The sequence below is a fragment of the Marasmius oreades genome, chromosome 2 (genome assembly GCF_018924745.1).
Source record: "Marasmius oreades isolate 03SP1 chromosome 2, whole genome shotgun sequence".
Classification (NCBI taxonomy): Eukaryota; Fungi; Basidiomycota; class Agaricomycetes; order Agaricales; family Marasmiaceae; genus Marasmius; species Marasmius oreades.
The window spans coordinates 2,236,361-2,257,369 of NC_057324.1; the positions used below are offsets into that span (position 1 = coordinate 2,236,361).

At 47.1% G+C, this 21,009-nt stretch overlaps 9 protein-coding genes across 9 annotated transcripts; 4 read left to right on the forward strand and 5 right to left on the reverse strand.

Annotated features, from left to right (window-relative positions):
- Positions 1–8: 8 nt before the first annotated feature.
- Positions 9–6,601, reverse strand: E1B28_004386 (uncharacterized protein; the record flags this gene model as incomplete). The annotated part of the gene is made up of 20 exons (XM_043148859.1): positions 9–146; positions 196–322; positions 377–518; positions 568–864; positions 930–1,136; positions 1,185–1,468; positions 1,520–1,832; positions 1,884–1,989; positions 2,041–2,214; positions 2,269–2,457; positions 2,516–2,621; positions 2,882–3,126; positions 3,177–3,493; positions 3,550–3,746; positions 3,798–3,919; positions 3,969–4,479; positions 4,538–4,722; positions 4,779–5,052; positions 5,114–5,263; positions 5,313–6,601. 20 exons carry the CDS (start codon positions 6,599–6,601, stop codon positions 9–11), a joined length of 5,373 nt encoding a protein of 1,790 aa, XP_043013461.1.
- Positions 6,602–6,785: 184 nt separating this feature from the next.
- Positions 6,786–8,148, forward strand: E1B28_004387 (uncharacterized protein; the record flags this gene model as incomplete). The annotated part of the gene is made up of 6 exons (XM_043148860.1): positions 6,786–6,983; positions 7,034–7,507; positions 7,566–7,775; positions 7,828–7,857; positions 7,912–8,007; positions 8,056–8,148. The coding sequence occupies 6 exons, from the start codon at positions 6,786–6,788 to the stop codon at positions 8,146–8,148; spliced, it is 1,101 nt and encodes a 366-aa protein (XP_043013462.1).
- E1B28_004388 (uncharacterized protein) lies at positions 7,991–10,195 on the reverse strand. Its single transcript, XM_043148861.1, has 8 exons — positions 9,668–10,195; positions 9,528–9,596; positions 9,189–9,468; positions 9,067–9,136; positions 8,684–8,999; positions 8,450–8,625; positions 8,220–8,396; positions 7,991–8,165 (listed from the first exon to the last, which is right to left on the reverse strand). The coding sequence occupies exons 3-8, from the start codon at positions 9,201–9,203 to the stop codon at positions 8,149–8,151; spliced, it is 771 nt and encodes a 256-aa protein (XP_043013463.1). The 5' UTR covers positions 9,204–9,468; positions 9,528–9,596; positions 9,668–10,195; the 3' UTR covers positions 7,991–8,148.
- Positions 10,196–12,051: 1,856 nt separating this feature from the next.
- Positions 12,052–12,871, forward strand: E1B28_004389 (uncharacterized protein; the record flags this gene model as incomplete). The annotated part of the gene is made up of 6 exons (XM_043148862.1): positions 12,052–12,097; positions 12,153–12,299; positions 12,348–12,397; positions 12,447–12,594; positions 12,661–12,776; positions 12,830–12,871. 6 exons carry the CDS (start codon positions 12,052–12,054, stop codon positions 12,869–12,871), a joined length of 549 nt encoding a protein of 182 aa, XP_043013464.1.
- Positions 12,872–13,050: 179 nt separating this feature from the next.
- Positions 13,051–13,766, forward strand: E1B28_004390 (uncharacterized protein; the record flags this gene model as incomplete). Its single annotated transcript, XM_043148863.1, has 3 exons — positions 13,051–13,172; positions 13,226–13,436; positions 13,482–13,766. 3 exons carry the CDS (start codon positions 13,051–13,053, stop codon positions 13,764–13,766), a joined length of 618 nt encoding a protein of 205 aa, XP_043013465.1.
- On the reverse strand, positions 13,683–14,635 carry E1B28_004391 (uncharacterized protein; the record flags this gene model as incomplete). The annotated part of the gene is made up of 3 exons (XM_043148864.1): positions 13,683–13,893; positions 13,943–14,330; positions 14,391–14,635. The coding sequence occupies 3 exons, from the start codon at positions 14,633–14,635 to the stop codon at positions 13,855–13,857; spliced, it is 672 nt and encodes a 223-aa protein (XP_043013466.1). The 3' UTR covers positions 13,683–13,854.
- Positions 14,636–14,641: 6 nt separating this feature from the next.
- E1B28_004392 (uncharacterized protein) lies at positions 14,642–16,353 on the reverse strand. Its single transcript, XM_043148865.1, has 8 exons — positions 16,155–16,353; positions 16,028–16,103; positions 15,874–15,977; positions 15,606–15,816; positions 15,471–15,548; positions 15,249–15,410; positions 14,988–15,186; positions 14,642–14,934 (listed from the first exon to the last, which is right to left on the reverse strand). The coding sequence occupies exons 1-8, from the start codon at positions 16,184–16,186 to the stop codon at positions 14,780–14,782; spliced, it is 1,017 nt and encodes a 338-aa protein (XP_043013467.1). The 5' UTR covers positions 16,187–16,353; the 3' UTR covers positions 14,642–14,779.
- A 117-nt stretch (positions 16,354–16,470) lies between these two features.
- CHS7 (Chitin synthase, class 7) lies at positions 16,471–20,764 on the forward strand (the record flags this gene model as incomplete). Its single annotated transcript, XM_043148866.1, has 15 exons — positions 16,471–16,748; positions 16,802–17,041; positions 17,093–17,483; positions 17,541–17,708; positions 17,760–17,865; positions 17,914–18,006; positions 18,057–18,406; positions 18,463–18,543; positions 18,602–18,730; positions 18,783–18,901; positions 18,953–19,019; positions 19,072–19,200; positions 19,255–19,761; positions 19,820–20,347; positions 20,427–20,764. 14 exons carry the CDS (start codon positions 16,471–16,473, stop codon positions 19,871–19,873), a joined length of 2,712 nt encoding a protein of 903 aa, XP_043013468.1. The 3' UTR covers positions 19,874–20,347; positions 20,427–20,764.
- Positions 20,086–20,975, reverse strand: E1B28_004394 (uncharacterized protein; the record flags this gene model as incomplete). Its single annotated transcript, XM_043148867.1, has 5 exons — positions 20,086–20,331; positions 20,384–20,408; positions 20,473–20,629; positions 20,695–20,765; positions 20,845–20,975. The coding sequence occupies 5 exons, from the start codon at positions 20,973–20,975 to the stop codon at positions 20,086–20,088; spliced, it is 630 nt and encodes a 209-aa protein (XP_043013469.1).
- Between the last annotated feature and the right edge of the window lie 34 nt (positions 20,976–21,009).

Below are 21,009 nucleotides of genomic sequence, written 5' to 3' on the forward strand. Positions count from 1 at the left end.
GGAAGTGATTATGATGGCTCTATAATTCTCTGTGCAAATCCAACCCTGATGAAATATGTCTTGAGACTTTGACGAATATCCGGCGTTAGTTCCCTGACGAGCAGCTCAGCTGCAAGAGGGTAGATAGCCGGTAGGTACCTTGCGAACTAGACGGGCATTTAACACGGTACTCGATGTGAAATTAAATATACCTACCGCTTTGTCGTCGAACCGGCAAAACCCATCCAAAATATCGGCAACTACAGGTGTCCATGCAAGAATATTCTTATTTTGACTATCAGCTCGCAGCTTGTTGAAGTCTCGAATCACATTTAAACTGAGCCTGGAAGAAGACGTTGAGTGACCTTGGATGAATTCGGTAAGATAGGATGCTTACGGCATAAGCCGCTCGGCAATTTGGCCGCGGGCGCTCTGATGTTCCGGGCGAAGGTCGTAGTACATGCGTGAAAGGACATGGACTAACGTGGCAGCACTGCTAGACTCTTGTTTGAGTAGATTCGGTAAATGCCTCATGAATCCTGGCGGCTTTTCAGTATCCCTCGTGGAGCGAAACCATACACCACTTACCAACTTTCCACAGACCCGTACGAAGTTCTTTATCTTCGTTGAACATTCTCGCAAATTGGTAGCTTTGGTCGAGAACACTCGTGAGTCGGAGCAGCTGATCCGGCGGAATTGTGTTGTACACCTCGTCATTGCGAAGGAGGTCGTTTGTTGTTTCTATTAACAGCAATTGCAAAACACATTTCACGATTATTTGCTTGAAAATGCGGCGACGGTCGTCAACTGTGTGCTGTACTCCGGACTTTGTTGGTTCGTTGCCGGATGAAAGCGGGGCTGGGAGGATGGCCTGACCATTGGCTTCTGGATGCGCAGACAGAAAATGTTAAAATACAGCAAGCCCATCGGAAAACGGTCGTTGGACTTACCATTCGGGTCTCCTAGCTCGGGGCTGTTGTGATCGGAAATTTGTACACGCAGAGCATCGTCGAAAAGTTGATGGGGTGTGGTTGTTTTGAATAACTTGACGAAGGTGGTTACAACACGCTCCCAACGAACCGGGCTTAATTTTGAAACATTGTTCTCGAGCAGCTGTTGAAGACACGATGTTCCTATTCTTGCAAGAGTATCGTTTTCTATTTTGAATTAGTGATGTAAAGCCTTTGATACAATGCAAACCGTACCTTGGCAAATACATACACACAGCAAGTCGAGTAGACCATCGAGGAACCGTTCTAGAGTGGTGAAAAAGAAAGTATATAGATCGATTAGGTCTCGGAGAGCCTGTATCATGGTTGTTGACAGCCACACGCTCATGTCTTCTTGTGTACTGAAGCGAGACAAATCTTGGCTGGACTTCAACACAGAAAATATAGGGAACAAGAGTTCCTGACAGCATGTATCCCAGAAGTCGACAGGGAATGTGGACCCATACGTCTTGAGAGTGGTGAATAACGAATCGAGGGCCCTGAAGGTTGGAAGGTTAGTGGAGGAATTCCAAACTAATTTCTCAACTCACAGTCGGCGAACTTCTAGATCTTCGCCATTCATGATGATCTCGTAGAAGGCGAACAGGATCGGATACCAATACTTGATCATATTATCATCCAAAGACTCTGTCGACCAACCACATTCTGGGCAATCCAACATGACGGGGATGATACCTCGTAACATGCCGATCGCTAGCAGGCTGATTTTCTGATATTTGCTCGATTTACAGAAATCCGTAACGCAGACAGTGAGGTCAGCGAATGCCCCATGTCGCACAATGGCGTTAAAGTGCTCTTTGTTCAGCCGCGTCACGATCTCGAACGCAGAATTGGCGATTCGTTCTATCACACACGTCAGACCAGGTAAGGGAAACTATGAAGTGGATATCATACCTGTCAGGACCTTAGAGGCAGCTTGAAAAACGCCGAACATGGTTCGCCAGCCAGAGCGCATATTCTGAACCCGTGTTTGGATCATTTGTTGTAGGCATTGTAGGACCTATTATGGGTTATTGGCGCAAGACTTTAATAAGCGATGGTTTCTGCCTACTAGATCCCTTATGTCCGGATTTGAATTATGTATCATGGTATGTTCAAAGGGTTTCAAGAAGTCTTTCTGAAATTTGAAATGCGGTAGCTCCTCCTTCTCCAGAAACCTCGTCGCTAGCTGGCGGAGAGAATCCAGCGCGAACGATGCCACATGAAGGTTGTTGTGACAGCACACCTATACAGAACCTGTCAGAGATTAAAGATTTGCGGACTTGTATCCCGTGCTTACCTGATTAAAGTGTTTACCCAGAATGCCCCACAAGTTGGACCATTCGAGGCGAATTCGGTTCATATTGTAATACGAAATCTCGACCAACTTTTGCAGACTAAATAGCCGAGGGTGCTGAGAAAGACCAGATGACTGTATTTCTTCCCATGAAACGTCACTTAAAGCTTGAACAAAGTCAACGATAGCAGTCTAAATTTTTCCAGGACACTTAAACTTCAAGAAAGAGACAAGAACTGGCAATGCGCACCCCTGATAGATAATGACTCAAGGAGAACACCATATCTGCCGCCACAGTGATATGGGTGGATCGACTCTCGTTGGCCAATTCTTCTGTGGGTAATTTTCGTACGCGTCTGTTCAATATTGTCAGTAAACATGGCGAATAATGTAGTGAATCTGGACTTTCTTTGAGTCCGAAATATCGATGCCACTGCTGATTAGTTGCATGTGTTCTAGTTGACTGACGCAAGTCAACACTTCATGCCAAGATCCTTTGAGGTTGTTCCCTTCAGTTACCGCCACGTCTAACAGTGCCTTGATTGCCTCCATATTCTTCGTCTTCATTTCACCCAAATTATTCAAGAATGTGAATTTTGCTAGTGTGGTGACGAACGCGTTCCGCTCCAATTCCAAATCGAAGAAGCAGACTATACGGATGGCACTTTTGAAACCGTCTAGACAGAGCTCAACAATCTCGAAATCATCCGTGTCCTGGAGCGGTCCAGACAGGCCAGCTAAGAACGCGATCCAAGCTACTTCAAACATGGGCCGAACATGTACGAAATGAGAGGCGCTGAAAAATTGTTCTCCACTTTTAGAACCTTTCCGTTGCGTGCGCATCATCGTCCTGAACAGAGCCTACAAATGCGTCGGAAGTTATCATGAAGTTAATGTTGACACACACTTACCTCAGTTTTATTGGCCATCCCACTGGACTGCATGACATAGGCCTCCTTCTGCAGATCTCGACCCATGTTCGCCAAAACGCTTGCTAAGCCAGGTCCGGTAGCGCTGGCCGTACGTCCGACCTCGTCTTTCATTTTGATTTCATTATTGACTATTTCGTCGTAGATGGCAGATAAAAACTCCTCCGGAAGGTCTGCATTGTCGTTGATCCCGCGATTATTCTTGATAAAATCCGGTTTTGTCATACGCTTTTTTATTTGAGGATTATGAGCGTCAGTGTTGAGCAGAATTGTGGAGTACGCTAGCACATAGGCGGCATCTGGACCAGTGCAATGATGTAGCTAAGTAGCGGGACCAAAAAAGGATTGTGCCTACCCGCATTTGCAAAAGGTGTCTGGCTGTTGCCTGCAATGAAACGCTCTGCGAATTTGAGCATATACCTATCGATCTTTTGCGATTCACCAGGTAAACGGAAGGATTGTAAGAATAAGCGGAGGGCATCGACGAAAGGAAGGTTGGTGAAATCCAGCAGGTCCACAAACGCATGCATGATGGCGATGTTTTCTTCCTCCCTATATGAATGGAAAGCAGACTTATTGTGTGTGAATAGGAAATGCACCTACCCTTCGCCCAAATACTCTCCGATCATAGCTTTGCCGAGGCCATCGGTATTTAGGAGGAACTTGGCGATATCTTGAGGTGATTTACTTGGAATAAACCCAGTTTCGATCAAAAATTGAATACCCTGCAGTAACCGTAAGTCAACGGAGCGTAAAAGGAAAGGCAATATGTACTCGTTTCGGCTTGAAGTTGAATTTCTTGATTCCTTCCAGTAACGCCGTCTTCTTCTGCTTCGCACTCTCGAATCTGCTCGGGTCGTCCTCTAATTCAGGAGTAGACTGTCGGAGTGTTTCTGTGCTGGGGTCCGTAGACACCTTGTCGAGTGATGGATCTGGCGTCAGGGAATTACGTCTAAGATCCTCACCGGTTTGCGAAGGTGTAGAAGAGGAAGCTACCAAAGTACTATCGTCCGCAGTCTTTTCAGCTGCAGTCCCCCAGGCAACGAGCGACCGTAACACAGTGACAAGACACTCAAGACCCTGTCGTCTGAGATGTGCTTCTGATTGCCCCATCATGGACGTGTCCATCGACCCTGAGACGGACATTGCAGTTGTGCTTAAGGAGTGTGGAACGTTTCCAGAAGATTTGGTGGCAGGTTGTATCGCAGGACTAGGGGGTTCATTGGCCTTGGTCCCTGTCAATACTGAAGGCGTCGTCCCGATTTTTGATATCACGTTCATAAGACTGAATGAAAGAATATCAGGGGAGAAATATAAGTTTGCGTAATACCATGGCCACTTACTGTTCATAGATATTATCCGCTGACTGACCGTCACAGTCATAGTTAAGATATATCTCGACTAAAGCCTGGGGATCTTGACATAGTCGTGAAAGCATGCCGAGGATAACTGCTTTTTGCTTGACTGTCGATGTCCGCATCTCGAGGATAGGTATAAATATCTCATGAAGCAGAACTTCAATTTCTTTCTGAATCGAGATCGTGAGCATCAATCGACAGCAATCTCAATCAAAAGAGATATGACCTTTAACTTCGTCCGCATTCCGGAGAGCACGCGCCAAATTATCTCAACGACTATTTCGAATACTTGAGGCACTTGACTGATTGCATTTCGACTCATAGCTAGACAAAGGAATTGCTTGATGGCTTGAACGAAAGTCGTCGCCTCATTAGATGAACTCGAGTAAATCAATGCCGTTGAGTCCACAAAAAGGGGCATATGGGAATTGAGGACCGTGAGCACGAGATGCAGCGATAGTAATTTTGAACGCATTGCGTGCGACTTCATATCACGTTCGCTTGAGGATTGCAGGTTGGGAAGAGTGAGCATTAGATTGGCAGAGATAACAAGCTATTTACCTCTCGTTGTTGAGTGGCTTCATGGTCAGTTTACACAGCGCTCGAAAGACTAGGAACGCATCTTTGATAAAAAGATCAGTCCTGGTCAGCTGTCGATGACCATTGACTTCTGGTGTAGGTCCTCGTAGGTTACTTTCTACAAAGGATTCGCTGGCATGGAGATCAGTAGTGGTCAGGTTTTGCGATTCAGGACGCTTACTGCGAAGCACGAGCTCCTTTTTCCTCGCTGGAAAAAGCCTGTCCGGTTTGCTCTGCTTCCGCAACGGCTGAATCCCTCTTCTCAAGTGGATCCGGTGCGGGCCAGGATCTATCGGTCTTTTGAATTTCTTCCGAGATTGTAAAACTTGTTTTAGAGCCGGTAGGCAGGGAGAAGGTTGCAGATTTAGGGGAAGGAAAACTGTCTTGACTGGGACTGTGTGATAGGCCTTCAGTTGCCGGATTCTTCACACCAGTCGGTGCTCTACAACGCGTAAAAACGTGGTGCACCATCTGAGTCAATCCACCTTGAGCAACCATTTGATTCACGGGATCTGTGCTCAAAAGGAACACGTTATAGACCGTTCGTACTGCTTTGAGTAGAGACGAATGATGGACGAATATTGTTGGCGAAAGCACGAGCGCGAGCAGGGCTTTCACTATCTGGAGGGAAACTGCTTCGGGAGTAGTCTCCGAATGACAAGCTGCAATTGTATTGGTGACAAGGTCAACAAGGGATGACGAGTTTTCGGTGGAAGGCTTTCCTGACAAGCCGGGGGATGGAGGTGGTGAAGAATAATTGAGCTGGTTGGAGGGCGGTTCAGCGAAGAACGAGTAAGAGATTAGTTTGGAAATGCAGTCAAGACTTGCTATCATCAACTTATCGTTCCTAGTCTCACAGGCTAACCGAAGGGGCTCAAAAACTTCCCTCGGACGATCTCCACCCTGGTCGTTCCGAATCAGTTCCAATGCATGTTGTGTGCTTTCTCGAAGCGTGGTCGAGCGCTTGGCTTCTTTGGAAGATGCAATAGTCTCCAGCGCAGAAGAGATGAGGACCACAGACACAGAGTTGCCTCTGTTTCCGATAGTTAACGAACGTCGATGGCTTGAAAAGGCCGGTGACGTGAGGCCAGTGCTATTGGACGCTTCCGTATCGCGAGCTCGTTGCCCTACGGTGCCATCCGACGCGGTATGAGACATCCTGGAGGATGTAGGAGCGTTTCCGTTGACTTCGTGAGGTGCTGGTGATGTGGGAGGTTCAACAGTCGAGCCAGAATTGGAAGGAATGTGTGTAACTGGATGAACGTGATTCGAAGATGCCTCTGGAATTGATTCTTCAACACTGGGATGAGGTTGAGGGCGATCTCGTTCTGTTCCCTGTTGAACAGGCTGGTCGACGTGGATCGCGTGTGTGTCCTGGGATTGCACACTTCCTTCGTCTCCGAGCGCGATGTTGTCAGCGGGAGGTGAGTTTGGAAGAGAAACTTGGACAGGAGGAATATGGTTGTCCATGTTGACGCCGTGGGGTTCGACGTAGAGCGCAATGGTGCGCAGTCGTCGAGTATATTTGGGAACAGCTGAAGGTAGTGTATGAGAGTCTGCAGCTCCAGCCTACCTGGTATTACCGTCACATAGCGTTGTCACGTCACTCTCTACCACTCTACACTTCTCTACTGTTTTTCTTTTCTTTTCCACCATGGCTTCAGTTCAGGTGCCCGAGACTGCCTCTGCCGCTGTTTTGCTGCGTTCAGAACCCATACCCGAATCCTATGTTCCGGTGAAAGGCCCAGATTTTGATAAACCTCTTTCTCTCCAACAGTTTTTGGAAAGCTATCAACGCATTGGCTTTCAGGCAAACAGTCTGGGCAAAGCGATCGATATCGTGAATCGCATGGTGTGTCTTTTTGGGAAGTATTTTTATTATCGTTCTCATCGTCGGCCTAGCACAAGTGGCGTTTGTCAGACGAACCGATAGCAGAAGATGAATCCGATGAATATCGATCGCCTGAAGTCCGCTCTCGAACGCGATGCAACATCTTCCTCGGTTACACTTCGAACCTAATTTCTTCCGGTCTTCGTGAAATTATACTTCACCTCGTGAAGCATAGCCACGTCGCAGCAATTGTTACTACCGCTGGTGGGATTGAAGAAGATTTCATCAAATGCTTGGGCCACACTTATGTTGCCGACTTTAACCTTGACGGTGCTGATCTACGCAAAAGAGGCATGAATCGCATCGGTAACCTCATTGTTCCTAACGATAACTACTGCAAATTTGAAGATTGGCTAACCCCCATACTCGATACTATGCTTGCGGAACAGCAAGAAACTGGTCAAGTTTGGTCACCAAGCAGTTTTATTCGGCGGTTGGGAAAAGAGATCGATAACGAGGAATCAGTGTATTATTGGGCTTCTAAAGTGAATATAACACAATCTCAGCCCATCGCAGTTCTTTTCTGAGGAAGATTTTTCTCAGAATGATATCCCAGTGTTTTGTCCCGCACTCACTGATGGGTCAATTGGCGATATGATCTACTTTCACTCCTTCCGCAATCCTGGCCTCATTCTTGATATTGTACGTGACATTCGCGAACTGAATGAATTATCGCGCAAGTCAAGGAAAGCAGGAATGATCATCCTTGGAGGAGGTGTTTGTAAACACCAAATTGCCAATGCAATGCTTATCGTGGGGCTCCCCTCTTCCAGTCTATCATGTTGTCTCATGGATCCTCTTCCAGCGCAACGGTGCCGATTACTCAGTATTTATCGTAAGCCCAGGAGACTTTTCTCTATTATCTCTTGTTGACCGCGTCAATTTCAAGAATACCGGCCAAGAGTTTGACGGGTCCGATTCAGGCGCTCGTCCGGACGAGGCGGTCTCTTGGGGGAAAATACGAGCGGGAGCGGAATCCGTGAAGGTAACACCCATACCTCATCGTACAACAATGTACTCATCCAAATATTAGATACATGGCGATGCTACGCTCGTCTTCCCTATGTTAGTCGCAGCAACATTTGCAAAAGATGCTCCGGGCATCGTTTTTGAACAACAACAGTGATTAATTGTACCGTTCACCTGATCAATGTTCTCCATGAGCTTCTAGACACGCACCAGTGTGCTGAAACCTACCGTCGTCCGGAATTTCCTTCGACCATGCTATCAGATCGTCCTTCAAGAGTTGGAGTATTTGAAGTGCCTCCCGGATCGTTTGTGCCAAGCCGGGGTCGGATGCTTGCGGGGACAGCACAGCGTCATCAAACGCACTTTTCGCTAGGTGGCAGGCGCGATCAGGGCTCTTCTTCACGTCTAACCGCAATACTTGTGACAAAGCGTTATAGAACAGGTCAGAAGCCTCTCACCGTGATAGAAGACCGCAAAGTTAAGCGCCAGTCCCAGCCTTGTTGGATGTATCGGCTCCAAAGTCACCAACGCGTGCCGATAGGCTGATCTATACGCATCCAAGGATTCTTTCGCGTAATGCTCGAAATCCTCTGGTCGGCTAAATTCAGCTAAATAACGATAGTAATCGCCCTTCCTGAAGTGAAGCAGCATCTAAGTGGGTCAACCACAGATTCCTTAATATGGCGACTTACATCTTCGAATAAAACACTCGTTCCTCTCCTTTCTCAACCGCAGGTAAGAGCTTGGAGTCCAAAAGATGCACAATGTCTTTACAGACGTCAGAAAGTTCTTTTTCGATTTTCACCCGCTGCTTCTGTATCAACATAACCTTTCTTGCCACCACTGTCGGCCGAGACGCTTCGAGCTTTCCAACAGTATCAACTGTACGCCAACTGTTTCGGAGGGTGTTGGTTAAGTTCTTATAAGCCACAGACAAAAAGTTTCGTTCATCGTTCGTTAGTCGAGGGCCGAATTTCTTGATGATTGTTTTGATTTGTACGATTACATCTGCTTCGCACGAAACGAATATTGCTGAGCACTGTGCTTCGCTCCCAACCCACTTGACTGAGCTCACCATCGTATCGCTCGGCTCCTTCAGCCAATTCTGCGATGAACAATAATTTGGTTCGCAAGGGGACGCTGTCCTAAGTCCAATGTTAGGTTAGTCTGTGAGGACGAGGTTTGATGCCTTCATACCGGTTGGGTGGACATGGGATGAAGTCAAGTTGGTAAAATGTCTCGACATGTGTTGCATGTTAACGAAGGGCGAAACGAGGTCGACCGCAGGCTGTCTTGAGGGCACGTTGCAGTCACTCATTGAACACATGGCATTTCTCGACTATGACTGGACAAAGTGAAGCACCCGACAACTGGACATATCATGATACAGGAGCGTTTACGCAACGATGACGGACTTGTTCTCCACGAAATCTCCCAGCACCGAGGAAAGGATCTCGACGAACTGCTTCATCTGGTCCTGTTGGGGAAAACGTTTGCGAAGGTCAATACTGGCCAGTGAATATAGAAAGACGCAACTTATGGTACATTTACTGTAACTGACTCGGAAGTATCCATGCTTACGGGTCGTGTTCTCTCTCGGGGCTGCTGAGAAAAGGTGACCAATAACGTCAAGATTACCAAAAGCTCGGGTTCACATAGGAAACGCGAAGACATACCTGGACCGAGAACCAAGCCTGCTTCTGCGAATGCGGTGAACAGCTTCATCTCGAGATCATCTCGAGAGCGACTATTTTGCCGAATAATGGGTGGTGCCTGGAGGTCGATCTCGAGCTTTGGGCCAAAGCTCGGTATCAATCGCCTTGATTCCCGTTAGCAGATAGCCAAAGAAACATGCGACCAGTCGGGGGTACAAATGAAAAGGCACGGATCTGAACATAGTGGGCTTTTTCGTTGAGAATAATGTTCCCAGGTTTCAAGGAAGCCTCGTAAACAATGCACCTTTTCGCGGTACCCTTGTACACCATTAGTTTTGCAAACATTGAACTCTTCCTGTAAACAATCTATGAATTTGTCCCTTCTCTGCTGGTATTGAGACCGGAGGCCTTTCGCCAGTCAGCGACAGATTTCAGCACAGAGGTGCAACAATCGAATATAACCCTCATACTTCCATCGAAGGTCGATGTGACGAATACCTATCTTGCAAATGAGGGAAGACACTTGCGGGAAGAAGTGGGACGCCGCACGGGGATTGTGTCGATGTTTCTGAAGCTCGCTCAAGTCTCTCCTCAAATAGAGGATTACATGCAATCCAGCCGAGCCGACTACCAGGAGGTTCGGCTCATCAGCATTGATTGAATTCGAGCCGTGAAAATAGAAGGGCAGGACCTTCGGAAAGCGGTCTAGACGAGCGACTCGGCCTATATAGTCCAGCCTATCAAAGTGTAAGGAAAAGGACATGTGTTCAAACAGCGTTGTGACGACTCACTTTACGTAGCTCGGAACTAGCTGAGCAATATATTGCTCGTCAGACAAGGGGTTTCCTTTCTGCCTTCGGGACATACGGTCCTTCCTGAAGGAAGTAATATGGGTCGTCCTCGATAATTATCATGTCTTGATAATCTTAATCGTTGTTTAACTGGAAAAGAGGAACGATTGCCCACCAAACTCGACGCAAACCTCGTAAATTTCCTTCTTATTCAACGGTCTGACAGAACGCAAGTCATGAGTTTCAACAGAACACCTGATGAACCTACGAGACCTGTAGGATTTTGGCCAACTGGGACCGTGTACAGAAAAATGTACTTATGAAGGTCAAAAACACGACACGGGAGTTTAAATTTGACAAACATATCGAGGCATTCCATGGACAGCCTCATCCCATTCAGAAAGCACCTTTCTCAAGTCGTCACCCGCAGGCCATGATTATCCATTTGACGGAGATTGGATGAAAACCGGATGGTTCGATTCCCTGTTCCAGAAGAAATGGATATCGTCGCTGGATAGTGCACGTTCAAAGAAATACCCACGTATAGAGGACTCAGAAATGTCCATTCTGCAACCTCATTGAACGCCCTCTCCGGAATTACATAAGGTCAGAAAGGATTAACCGACCTCTCTGTGACGATGATACGCATGCTTGCACGCATGTTCCAAGTACATGGCTTGTCATCGTCACAGAGGAGAACAGTTACCGGTCTAGGATTTAGTGATCTCGTCCGTATTTCCGAGATCAGCGATATTCGTGAAGTTGGTTTAGGCGGGCGCAAAAAAAACTCATTGACAAAACCCATAAGTTGCGGAAGTCCTTACGCCATGCCTGATAGGCTTACTGTACTGTAAAGTAGTAGACAATGAAAGACTGTTCGGGTTTTTGGGGAAACGATTGATGGTAAAGGTTGTGGTTTTCTCAGCCTCAGTGGTTGATGTTGACTTTCCAAGCAACCTCCACAGCCAAGAGGTCCCGCTGCTGACAGTGACCAAGAGATCTCCAGAGTCCTCACTCGGTAATCCTTCAAATACGGTTGCGTGGATAAAGGTGAAACAGGACACAATCTAGTAACTCCTGCGAGACTGATATGATAATGCCCGGTCTGTCCAAGTCCTTAAGAGGAGATGCATTTCTGGCTCTCGCGAGATCAGAGGTGTCGATAGCCTCCGTGTGCTTTTCGAACGACATGGTAAGGTGCGAAGAGGATGGAAGGCACTGGGGACATTTTGATCTCCCACCTGTCCAGAATGGAGCAAGCCTGTTCATGGGCGAAGCAAACTTTCAAATAAAAAAATAAAAAAATAAAACCCATGTCGTTGTGACATAGGCCAGACCGGCACTTTGCCGATGTCCCGGTGTCGTCCGGTAAATCTAATCTTATCTTATTGCCGAAAGAGGAATGGCGCAAACTCGGCCAAAGTGAACTCAAATCGACAATGCAGTGCTCCGCTTTCGCATCAACTAATACTGACTGACTTCCCACTTCTTCTCAAGGAGGCGTTAAGTGGACAGCTGGTAGAGGGTGAAGTGTGGTACGTTTTGAGGCCGTTTCTTGATATGTTTTATTAGACTGAAAATTCTCTCTTTATCATAACCAAGTACTGTTTGAGTATGGCGTATCAGTTCTCTAGGAAAGGCTGTTTCAAGTGTGGCAATCGTTAGTCTCCCCCTTCGTTTTCACTACCTCTTTTGTGCTCATTACGGCTCTCTAGTTGGTCATATTGCCGAGAATTGTTCTTCGGAGCAGCGACTTTGCTACAATTGCCGTCAACCTGGCCATGAATCGTCGGCTTGCCCCTCTCCAAGAACCGTTTCTGCGAAACAGTGCTATTCTTGTGGTGGTGTAGGACACATCCAAGGCACGTTCTATCTTGCATTCCATTGTCTTGTCTCTCACTATTCCTCAGCTGAATGTCCTAGTTTGAGGATCCAACAAGGTGGTAGCCAGAAGTGCTACGTAGGTGTTGTCATCAAGTATTCTTAGCTTTTTTTGACTTTTCCCTTAGAATTGTGGCCGCTTCGGACATATTGCTCGCGCTTGCCCCAATGCTGCTGGAGGAGGATTTGCCTCTAGAGCTCCTCCCCCTGGAAGAGCTTTGAACACGTCGACTTTGCCTCCTGTCAAATGCTATAGATGTGGCGGACCTAATCACAGTTCGTACCTATTCGGTCCTTCTTACACACACGTACGAAAGCTGAAGATATTCTGTTTGTTCACAGTGGCCAGAGATTGCCTTGCCGCTCCTGGGACTGCAGTGCATGACAATACTCCCACTGGACCCGCTGCGGGTGTGAATAAGAATAAGACATGCTACAAATGCCAGCAGGAAGGACATGTGAGCTCTTAATGACTTCCGCCATTACGACGCTAAATGCACAACGTTATCAGATCGCGAGGGAATGCCCGGAGAATACCGAATTTGTCGGCTAAGTTGCTGCGATGTGTTTTGACTGGATTAGTTTTGAATTGCGTTTACTTGCTCAGAATGTACTGTGATACGATAGCTTCCCGAACATAAGTACAAACCACGAAGGTCGTTCTTCGTAAACCGTGAAAGCTGCAAATTTACCTGAGGGAAGCTTTACAGCGTGTTTGATTCCACCCATCACATGTGGGCAAGTCTTCGATGTCCTGCAACAGCACTGCGGTTATGCAGGACATTCTTCTCTTTTCCACCTTTCTCTCCGTCACAAGCAGACGTACAAAAGTACTCTGAACGTAAAGTGCTTCCGTACGTATCGCGTTCTATACTCACACGCAACCATTTTGCTCATTAATGGACAGGTATACTGCCCGACAACTATTCGATGTCGTTGCAAATGTGTCTCTCTATCCAAAATTCATCCCATTTTGCACTGGATGCCGCGTGCTGTCGTCTTCAGATCAAGCCAGTGGCAGGCCTTATTCAATGGAAGTAGAGTTGACGGCTGGCTTTCTCTCATTTGAAGAATGCTATGTCAGTGAAGTGACTTGCGTACCGTTCAGATCAGTTCAAGTGCGTTATTCACAAATATATCCTTATCAGTCCTGATTCCTCCAGGCTATTGCAAAATCGTCGACCCCTCTGTTTACAAGTTTATCTACGACATGGAATATCCAACCTACGCCCTCCATTCACGTTGAAGGGAACCCGCTACGCGTCTCTCAAAGTGTATCCGAAGAATCCATGTCGAATCACACACTTGTTACTTTCGACCTTGCTTATGCATTCTCGAACCCGGTTCATGCTGCAGTATCTTCAGCTTTCTTTTCTCAAGTCTCAAAACAGATGGTGAACGCATTCGAAAAGAGATGTGCTGAAGTGTATGGCTCGCAGAAACAGTGAGGTAGACATTAGACAGAATCCAAGGGATTACTGCGTTGAGATTTAGACTTGTTAATACGAATCAAGTACTCGATTTATATCTCGGTTCTCATTTTCTTTCGAGCCTTGGGGGAGGGGTAGTAGCTGTCTGTCCGAAAGTGAGCACACTACGCAAGTGATCAACTTCATATGCGTACCTGATGGTGTTGGGATTGAACGACGTGAGGCAAACCAAAGGCCCTGTCATGAGGAGGCACATAGGCTGCCCTGGTTCGTCGTTTTGACTTGCCGTGCGGATAACCGGTGAATCTCGTCTGAGACTGTACATCTCTCACCATGAGCGGGGAAGGATCGGGCGTATCCACGAATTGATGTCCTTCTACGAGCCTCCAGCGCCACTCTTCCTTGACTTGAGAGTCAAGTGCATTGAGAACATGTTCGAATATCTCGTTCTTCCTCTTTCCGGCAACAACTTTGACTCTGCTTCTGGTTCCATCACGGTCGGGACTAGGTTCCTTCTTGACGTAGATATATTCGACCTCGTCCCTTTCTAGCATTTGTTCGAGAACCACTTTCTTCATGAAACTAAGGGAGAGTCGTCAGCTTTCGGTTCTGTCGTGCGTGGAAGAAGTAAAAGAAAAGAACTTCATTGAACGTATAGGATGATCATAATGGGGTATATCCAGGTGCTTTGGAGGGGCACCTTGTTCAATTAATTTGGTGGACGGGGGGAGAAAGTCGGGGTTTTCCTTCGCGTCTGGAAATTGTTTATGGATTGTTTTATAGAGGTTCTGACTTGTTAGGCCCAGAGGAAATGGCTCTAAAGACCTTCGAACGATGTCTCTTGCGGTCCGTGTTGCGAAGGAGATGAAAGTTTTAACGGTTGCCATGGCGACGGGCGCTTATACGGCGGGTGCCCGGTCGGACCAACCCGGATTCACAGTAAAGCATTACTTAACAGAGCTATGCGCGCCAGCGCCATCTCAGTGGAAGGAGCCGTTATATTTATCAGTTAGGCTGTAGCAAACCACGGATCACAACTTGCTATTAGCAGCGTCGGCATCGTGTTTAGCAGTGTATCCGATCCGGGGGAAATGGGCACGGAATATTCCGGATTCCCCTTTCACCTCAATGCAGTACTCTTCGTCGTTCAAAGAAACCAACTTCCCGACGGTTGGGCGCAGCTTGGCTGAGATTATACATTGTAAGCGGATAGCCAAGAGATGCAGCTCAAGTACTTACGCGTGTCGTCCGCGATTATAGCAACAGTCTGTCCAGCTTTCACTCCTAGCCTGCTGCCTTCAACGTCATCAAAACCGACGACATCGTAGGGTTCGAAAGGAGCAGAAGCAATTGATTTCGCTGCATCAGCCCCATCAATGCGCTGAGGATTGTACTCCTCTTTCGCCCTAGCCAAAGTTTGAGACAGCCTCGCAAGCCACTGAACAATGATTTTCAACGGATACCAAATACATAGGATTGGGTTACAAAGAGCCCTCGCACCTTTAGCGAGTTTGGATATTTGGTTTCATTGAAAAGCGGTCCGGCGTTGGGAAACGATCGTAACCAGTCAAAGACGAAGTGAACAGCCACGTCCGCTAGACTCGGTAACTCAGTGTCGAATAACCATTCACGACCGTCCTTCAATTGCTCCTCGATAAGGGCCTGCCGGTTTGGTATGCGAGTGGTTCAAGAAGCCAGAATCGTAAGTCTACAGTCACTCACCAACTGCGCAGAAAGGAGACTCAAGGATTTCCCTCGGGATGCAATCATCCCTTCGACGTCTATTGGGTGCCCGCGAAGCTGACGAAAGATAGGCCTGAGTTTATATCATGGTGTGACAGCCGGGCTAGAGCATACCGACGACCGGTCTTCAATAAAGGTCCTGGGAATTTTGTCCCATGGAATGAACGCAGGTGCGAGAGGAAAGAGGGTAAAATCAGCGTAATGTTTCGCGAAGGCTTTTACCAATCCGGTGTCTGCACTACCACCATGTTTCTTGGGAGGAAAGATAGAACCGTAGATGCCAGTAGAGGGAGGGAACCGGCGTTCCAAGACTGGGATGATGAGACTGGCATTGGGTCATTTTAATGTAAACAAGGTATTCGAAGGTACCGCGAACGCGCACCTCGTATCGCAGTATATATCGTTGTCGATTGCTAGGATTGGGATACGACGGTAATTCAATCCTAGTAGGTTCGTGATTTCGGGGCGAGGTAAGACCCGTGAAACCTATGCACAGCGGGGTCGATGGAGGGTCTGAATGCTGTAGAGGTGCTTACATGAACTATCTGATGGGGTACAGACTTGAGCAACAGAGCATGATCAACTTTTTCGCTGAACGGCGAGCCATCGTAGCTTTGAACAGGACGTAGGTGAGCGCGACAAATCAAGCACAAAACTACTCACCGATACAAGATGACCGCGGGAGGCATGTTCATTTCAACACTTTCTCATCCGCTGATTCTTATTATAAGGAAAGGAAAGGTCCATGTGAAAGCACTCAAGTTACAAAGGCTTATGTATGCCTTGATCTGTGGCTGCGTTAATGGGAGGGTATTCGGGGTACTCGTGATTGGATGCTGTGCCGCTTCTGTAATCCTTCGTTGCCTCGTTCCATTCAGCTTCGTCTACAACTACAACATCGTCTCTTTCCTTTCTTACTCCATCTTCTTCCCTTTCTCATAATTCACCCCCCTTTACTGCCCTTTTCTTTTTTTTTTCCATGGCTAACCGCCCTCCTCTTGCTTCCGTATCGTCTCACAACAGTAGTGCTAACAACGAGCCCTATGGTGACCCTTTCGCAGACCGTCCTCGTCAGACTCAATTTTCAGAGCCTCTACATCCCTATCCATCGACGGCCTCATTACCTCGTCCATTTGACAGCACGACTTCGCTGCCGCGAGAATTTGGATCGCGCGAACAATTGGATGATGAAGACTACGTGGAGAAGCAACCGTTGACAGGGGGTCAAGCTTTCACTGGTGGTTTCTATCCCCCTGGGTAGGTCGTCGTTCTCCACTGGTTCCTACATACGTTTCTTATAATCCTTGTAGTCCTGTCGACCCTAATGCGTATGGCGATCCCTACGGTGGTGGTAGTCGCCCAATGTCAGTAATGTCGACAGCCACCAATGGCGCTGAGAATGCTTGGCGTCGACGACAGACCATCAAAAGAGGTGTTACGCGCAAAGTTAAGTTGACGCAAGGAAATTTCATCGCTGAATACCCCGTGCCGTCGCCCATCCTGAGCGCAGTGGAAGCCAGGTACACTGCGACCAACACGACTGAATTCTCGTAAGTGAACGGAGTTGGGTCATCCCCCATGTTACTGACGCTTTCGCGTAGTCACATGAGATACACTGCTGCTACTGTTGACCCTGACGATTTCAATGAGGCCAACGGCTACTCACTCCGAACCAAGATTTATCAACGCGAGACTGAGCTTCTCATTGCCATCACTTCTTATAACGAAGACAAGACACTCTACGCCCGAACTCTACACGGTGTCATGTTGAACATTCGTGATATTTGCAAGACCAAACAATCCAAGTATTGGCGCCGACAGGCTGAGGAAGGTAAACCAGCTTGGCAGCGAATCACCGTTGCATTGATCGTCGATGGTTTGGAGCCTATGGATAAAAGTGTGCTGGATCTCTTGGCTACCGTCGGTGTATACCAAGATGGCGTCATGAAAAAGCAAGTTGACGGAAAAGACACCGTTGCCCACATCTTCGAGGTAGGCCGAACAGTCAAAGCAATCATCCCCCATACATCTTACTAAACCCGCCTGTAGTACACTACCCAACTCTCCATTGATTCAACTCCGCAACTGGTCCTTCCTCAAGCAAACGACCCGAACAACTTGGTCCCCGTACAGATCATATTCGTTCTCAAGGCTCAAAACCAGAAGAAGATTAATTCTCACCGTTGGCTTTTCAACGCTGTTGGTAGTGCACTTAAGGTATGGTACCCTTCTGCGTATCACTCAGCGGTTGTTGATCAAGATAATTAGCCCGAGATCTGTGTTCTAATCGATGCTGGAACTAAACCTGGACACAAGTCGATTTACTACCTTTGGGAAGCCTTTTACAATGACCCTCATCTCGGTGGTTGCTGTGGTGAGTAGAGTGCCAAATTTGCTTGAAATCGCATTAATTATTTCTCAGGTGAAATTCATGCGATGATTAAAGGAGGGAAAAAGTTGTTGAATCCTTTGGTCGCCGCCCAAAACTTTGAATATAAGATGTCTAACATTCTCGGTGAGTATAATTCTCTGATTCTTCATTTTTCCTGAACTCATGAATGACAGATAAACCTTTGGAAAGTAGCTTTGGTTATGTTTCTGTGCTACCCGGTGCTTTCTCAGCCTACCGCTATCGGGCAATCCTTGGTCGTCCCTTGGAGCAGTATTTCCATGGTGACCACTCACTGGCAGATCGGTTAAAAGAAAAAGGTATCCACGGAATGAACATCTTTACGAAAAACATGTTCTTGGCTGAGGACCGTATCCTCTGTTTTGAGCTTGTAGCAAAAGCCAATGATCGGTGGACGTTGACCTACGTGAAACCTAGCAAAGCCGAGACAGATGTCCCGGAACAGGCTGCTGAACTTATTGGTCAACGTCGCCGTTGGTTGAATGGTTCTTTTGCTGCTTCAGTGGTGTGTTACATTCACCACCTTTCCACGTTGATTATAACTCACTCTAGCATTCTTAGTATGCCATAACTAAATTCTTCCAATTGTATCGGACCAACCATGGCATCATTCGAATGTTCTTCTTCCATGTTCAAGCTCTAGTGAGTCTAATCAGTCGCTCCATTACTCCATTACTGATAGATCCTGATCCTTGTGTAGTACAACATATTTTCCCTCGTCTTCTCCTGGTTTGCCTTGGCCAATATCTGGCTGACTTTCAGCATCATCATCGACTTGCTTCCCAACATGCCAGTAGAGCCAATCGTCATCTTCGGTACTCCCGCTATTGTAAGCTCGAGATGACCCTCTCTGTGCTTATATCACTAACGTCGCTTGGTAGACTCATTGGGTCAATCTCGGTTTCAAATGGCTGTACTTGTCCTTCCTTGCACTGCAGTTCGTCCTTGCACTTGGTAACAGACCGAAGGGCGAACGAGTGGCGTACGCAGTAACTTTATGGTACAGGCTATCTTTTGATGTTGGTTTCCTCTATCTGACATATCTCGTTAGGGTATATGCCATTCTCTCACTCTACCTTCTTGTTTGCTCCTTCTGGCTGACTATCCAAGCTTTCATCGTGAGCATTTATGTTGAGAGTGGATCCCGACGCTAAGGCTAGCTTCTTCTAGAACATTCCAAAACTGGTTAAGCAAGACAACGGTGATATTCTCAAGACGTTTTTCCAAGGTCCAGTCGGTGCTCTATTGGCGGCCATGTTCTCGACCTACGGTATCTATATCATTGCCTCCTTCCTCTATGTGAGTTTGTCCGTCATCTCGAATGCTATGAATATCCATGAATGCTTCCAACAGCGTGATCCCTGGCACATGTTCTCAAGCTTCTTTCAATATCTTCTACTCGCCCCAAGTTTCACCAACGTGTTAAATGTTTACGCCTTCTGTAACCTGCACGATGTATCTTGGGGTACCAAGGGTAGCGACAAGGCTGACGCATTACCCTCCGTCTCGTCGTCCAAGTCGAAAGACGCCGAAACTGCTGTTGTCGAGGATACGATGAAGGTTCAGGAAGACGTTGATGCGGCGTTTAAGGAGACAGTCACACGTGCGGTCACCAAGGTTGAGACAAAGGAGGTAATGGAAAAACCGACTATGGACGACCAAAACAAGACCTTCCGTACACGTCTGGTAGCTTTATGGATGTTGTCCAATGCCACCCTTGCCATAGCCATCGCAAATTTGAACGGATTGCCGAGCAAGGTCCCTGAGGAGGACCAGCGAGCTCTTGCAGCGAAACAGAGTACCTACTTCAACATCATCTTGTTCTCAACCTTTGGTTTGGCCTTTGTTCGTTTCTTAGGAGTACGTGAATCTTTATCGTTGTACTGGTTATATCTGACTGAGGGTTTTCTCCCCATAGTGCCTCTGGTATTTCTTCAAACGAAATCTTTTCAGGTGCTGCAGGAGAAATTAAAGATGAAGTCTCACGAAAGCGGACAATATTTTGCTGCATCTCTTTGTTCTCTCTTCACGTTACGATACTCTGCTCTTCCGTTGTCCATTCCCCCCTTCTATGATTAAATTCCTTTTAGTTTGGTATTTGGATGGAAAATTTAGCATACTGCCGTCGCGTCGTCGACATTTATATATTCTACCCCTCTGGGGCGTGTATGGAGAGAAAGGACTCTAGGAGTACATGGCAGAGTGTTCATTGGATAGATAATTTAGATGTGGACTCCTGCGTGGAAGTACGGTATCTGGAATGAACCTTCCGTCGACTCCACCATTACGCAATATAGCTTCGAGTATGTTGAGAACGCCGTTAGGGTCATCATGCGCATCCCCGCCAGTGTCCGCTTGGGTGGCATCCGTTTGTGAACCTGAGTCGGTGGTCTTTACCAAAGGTCGCCTACAGGTAGGACAGGAATCGTGCTGTGACGAAATATAGGTGAGTGAGTGCCAGGGGCTATGCGAGTAGACTTACCCCGTCTAGAACCCATCTCGAAATACTGAAATAATGAACATAGAAGATTAATCGGTGTAAGGAAACCATCTTCATGAAATGGACGCAACTCTCTTTTACAGAAAATGTGGCCACATTGCCACGGTTCTGACAAACGAATGACACCAAGCTCCTCGGTGGGGTGTGCAGGTGAGTCCATAGCAATGGCCGTTTCCTCTTCTGACAACAGGGCTAGAAGAGACGTGAAACATATAGGACAAACGGAATCTATACGGAAGCGGGGGGATTTATTAACTTAGGTTTGAGGCCGCGAAGCACGAGAAGTGATGGACCTTGGTGTCCAAGAGCGATAACGTCGTTCTCCTCCAATCTAGAGAAAGCCTCGATAACGTCTTGCTTCTGACTAGAAAAATAAATAAATAAGGAATTGAATCAAGAGAAAGGAAGAGCGCGAAACAGTTGAGTGCTAGTATGCTACTTACGTGTGGGATAGTCGACCTGGACCTGTGTTGGAATCGAGCTCTTCAAAAACAAGATTCCTTAATTGTTCGCGCAGTTCTGAGGAGTTTAGTTCTTGAAGGAGAGTCAGGACAATAGCAGGCAGACTAGTCATGGTTGAAACGAAACCAAGTTGACGCGTAACGTGA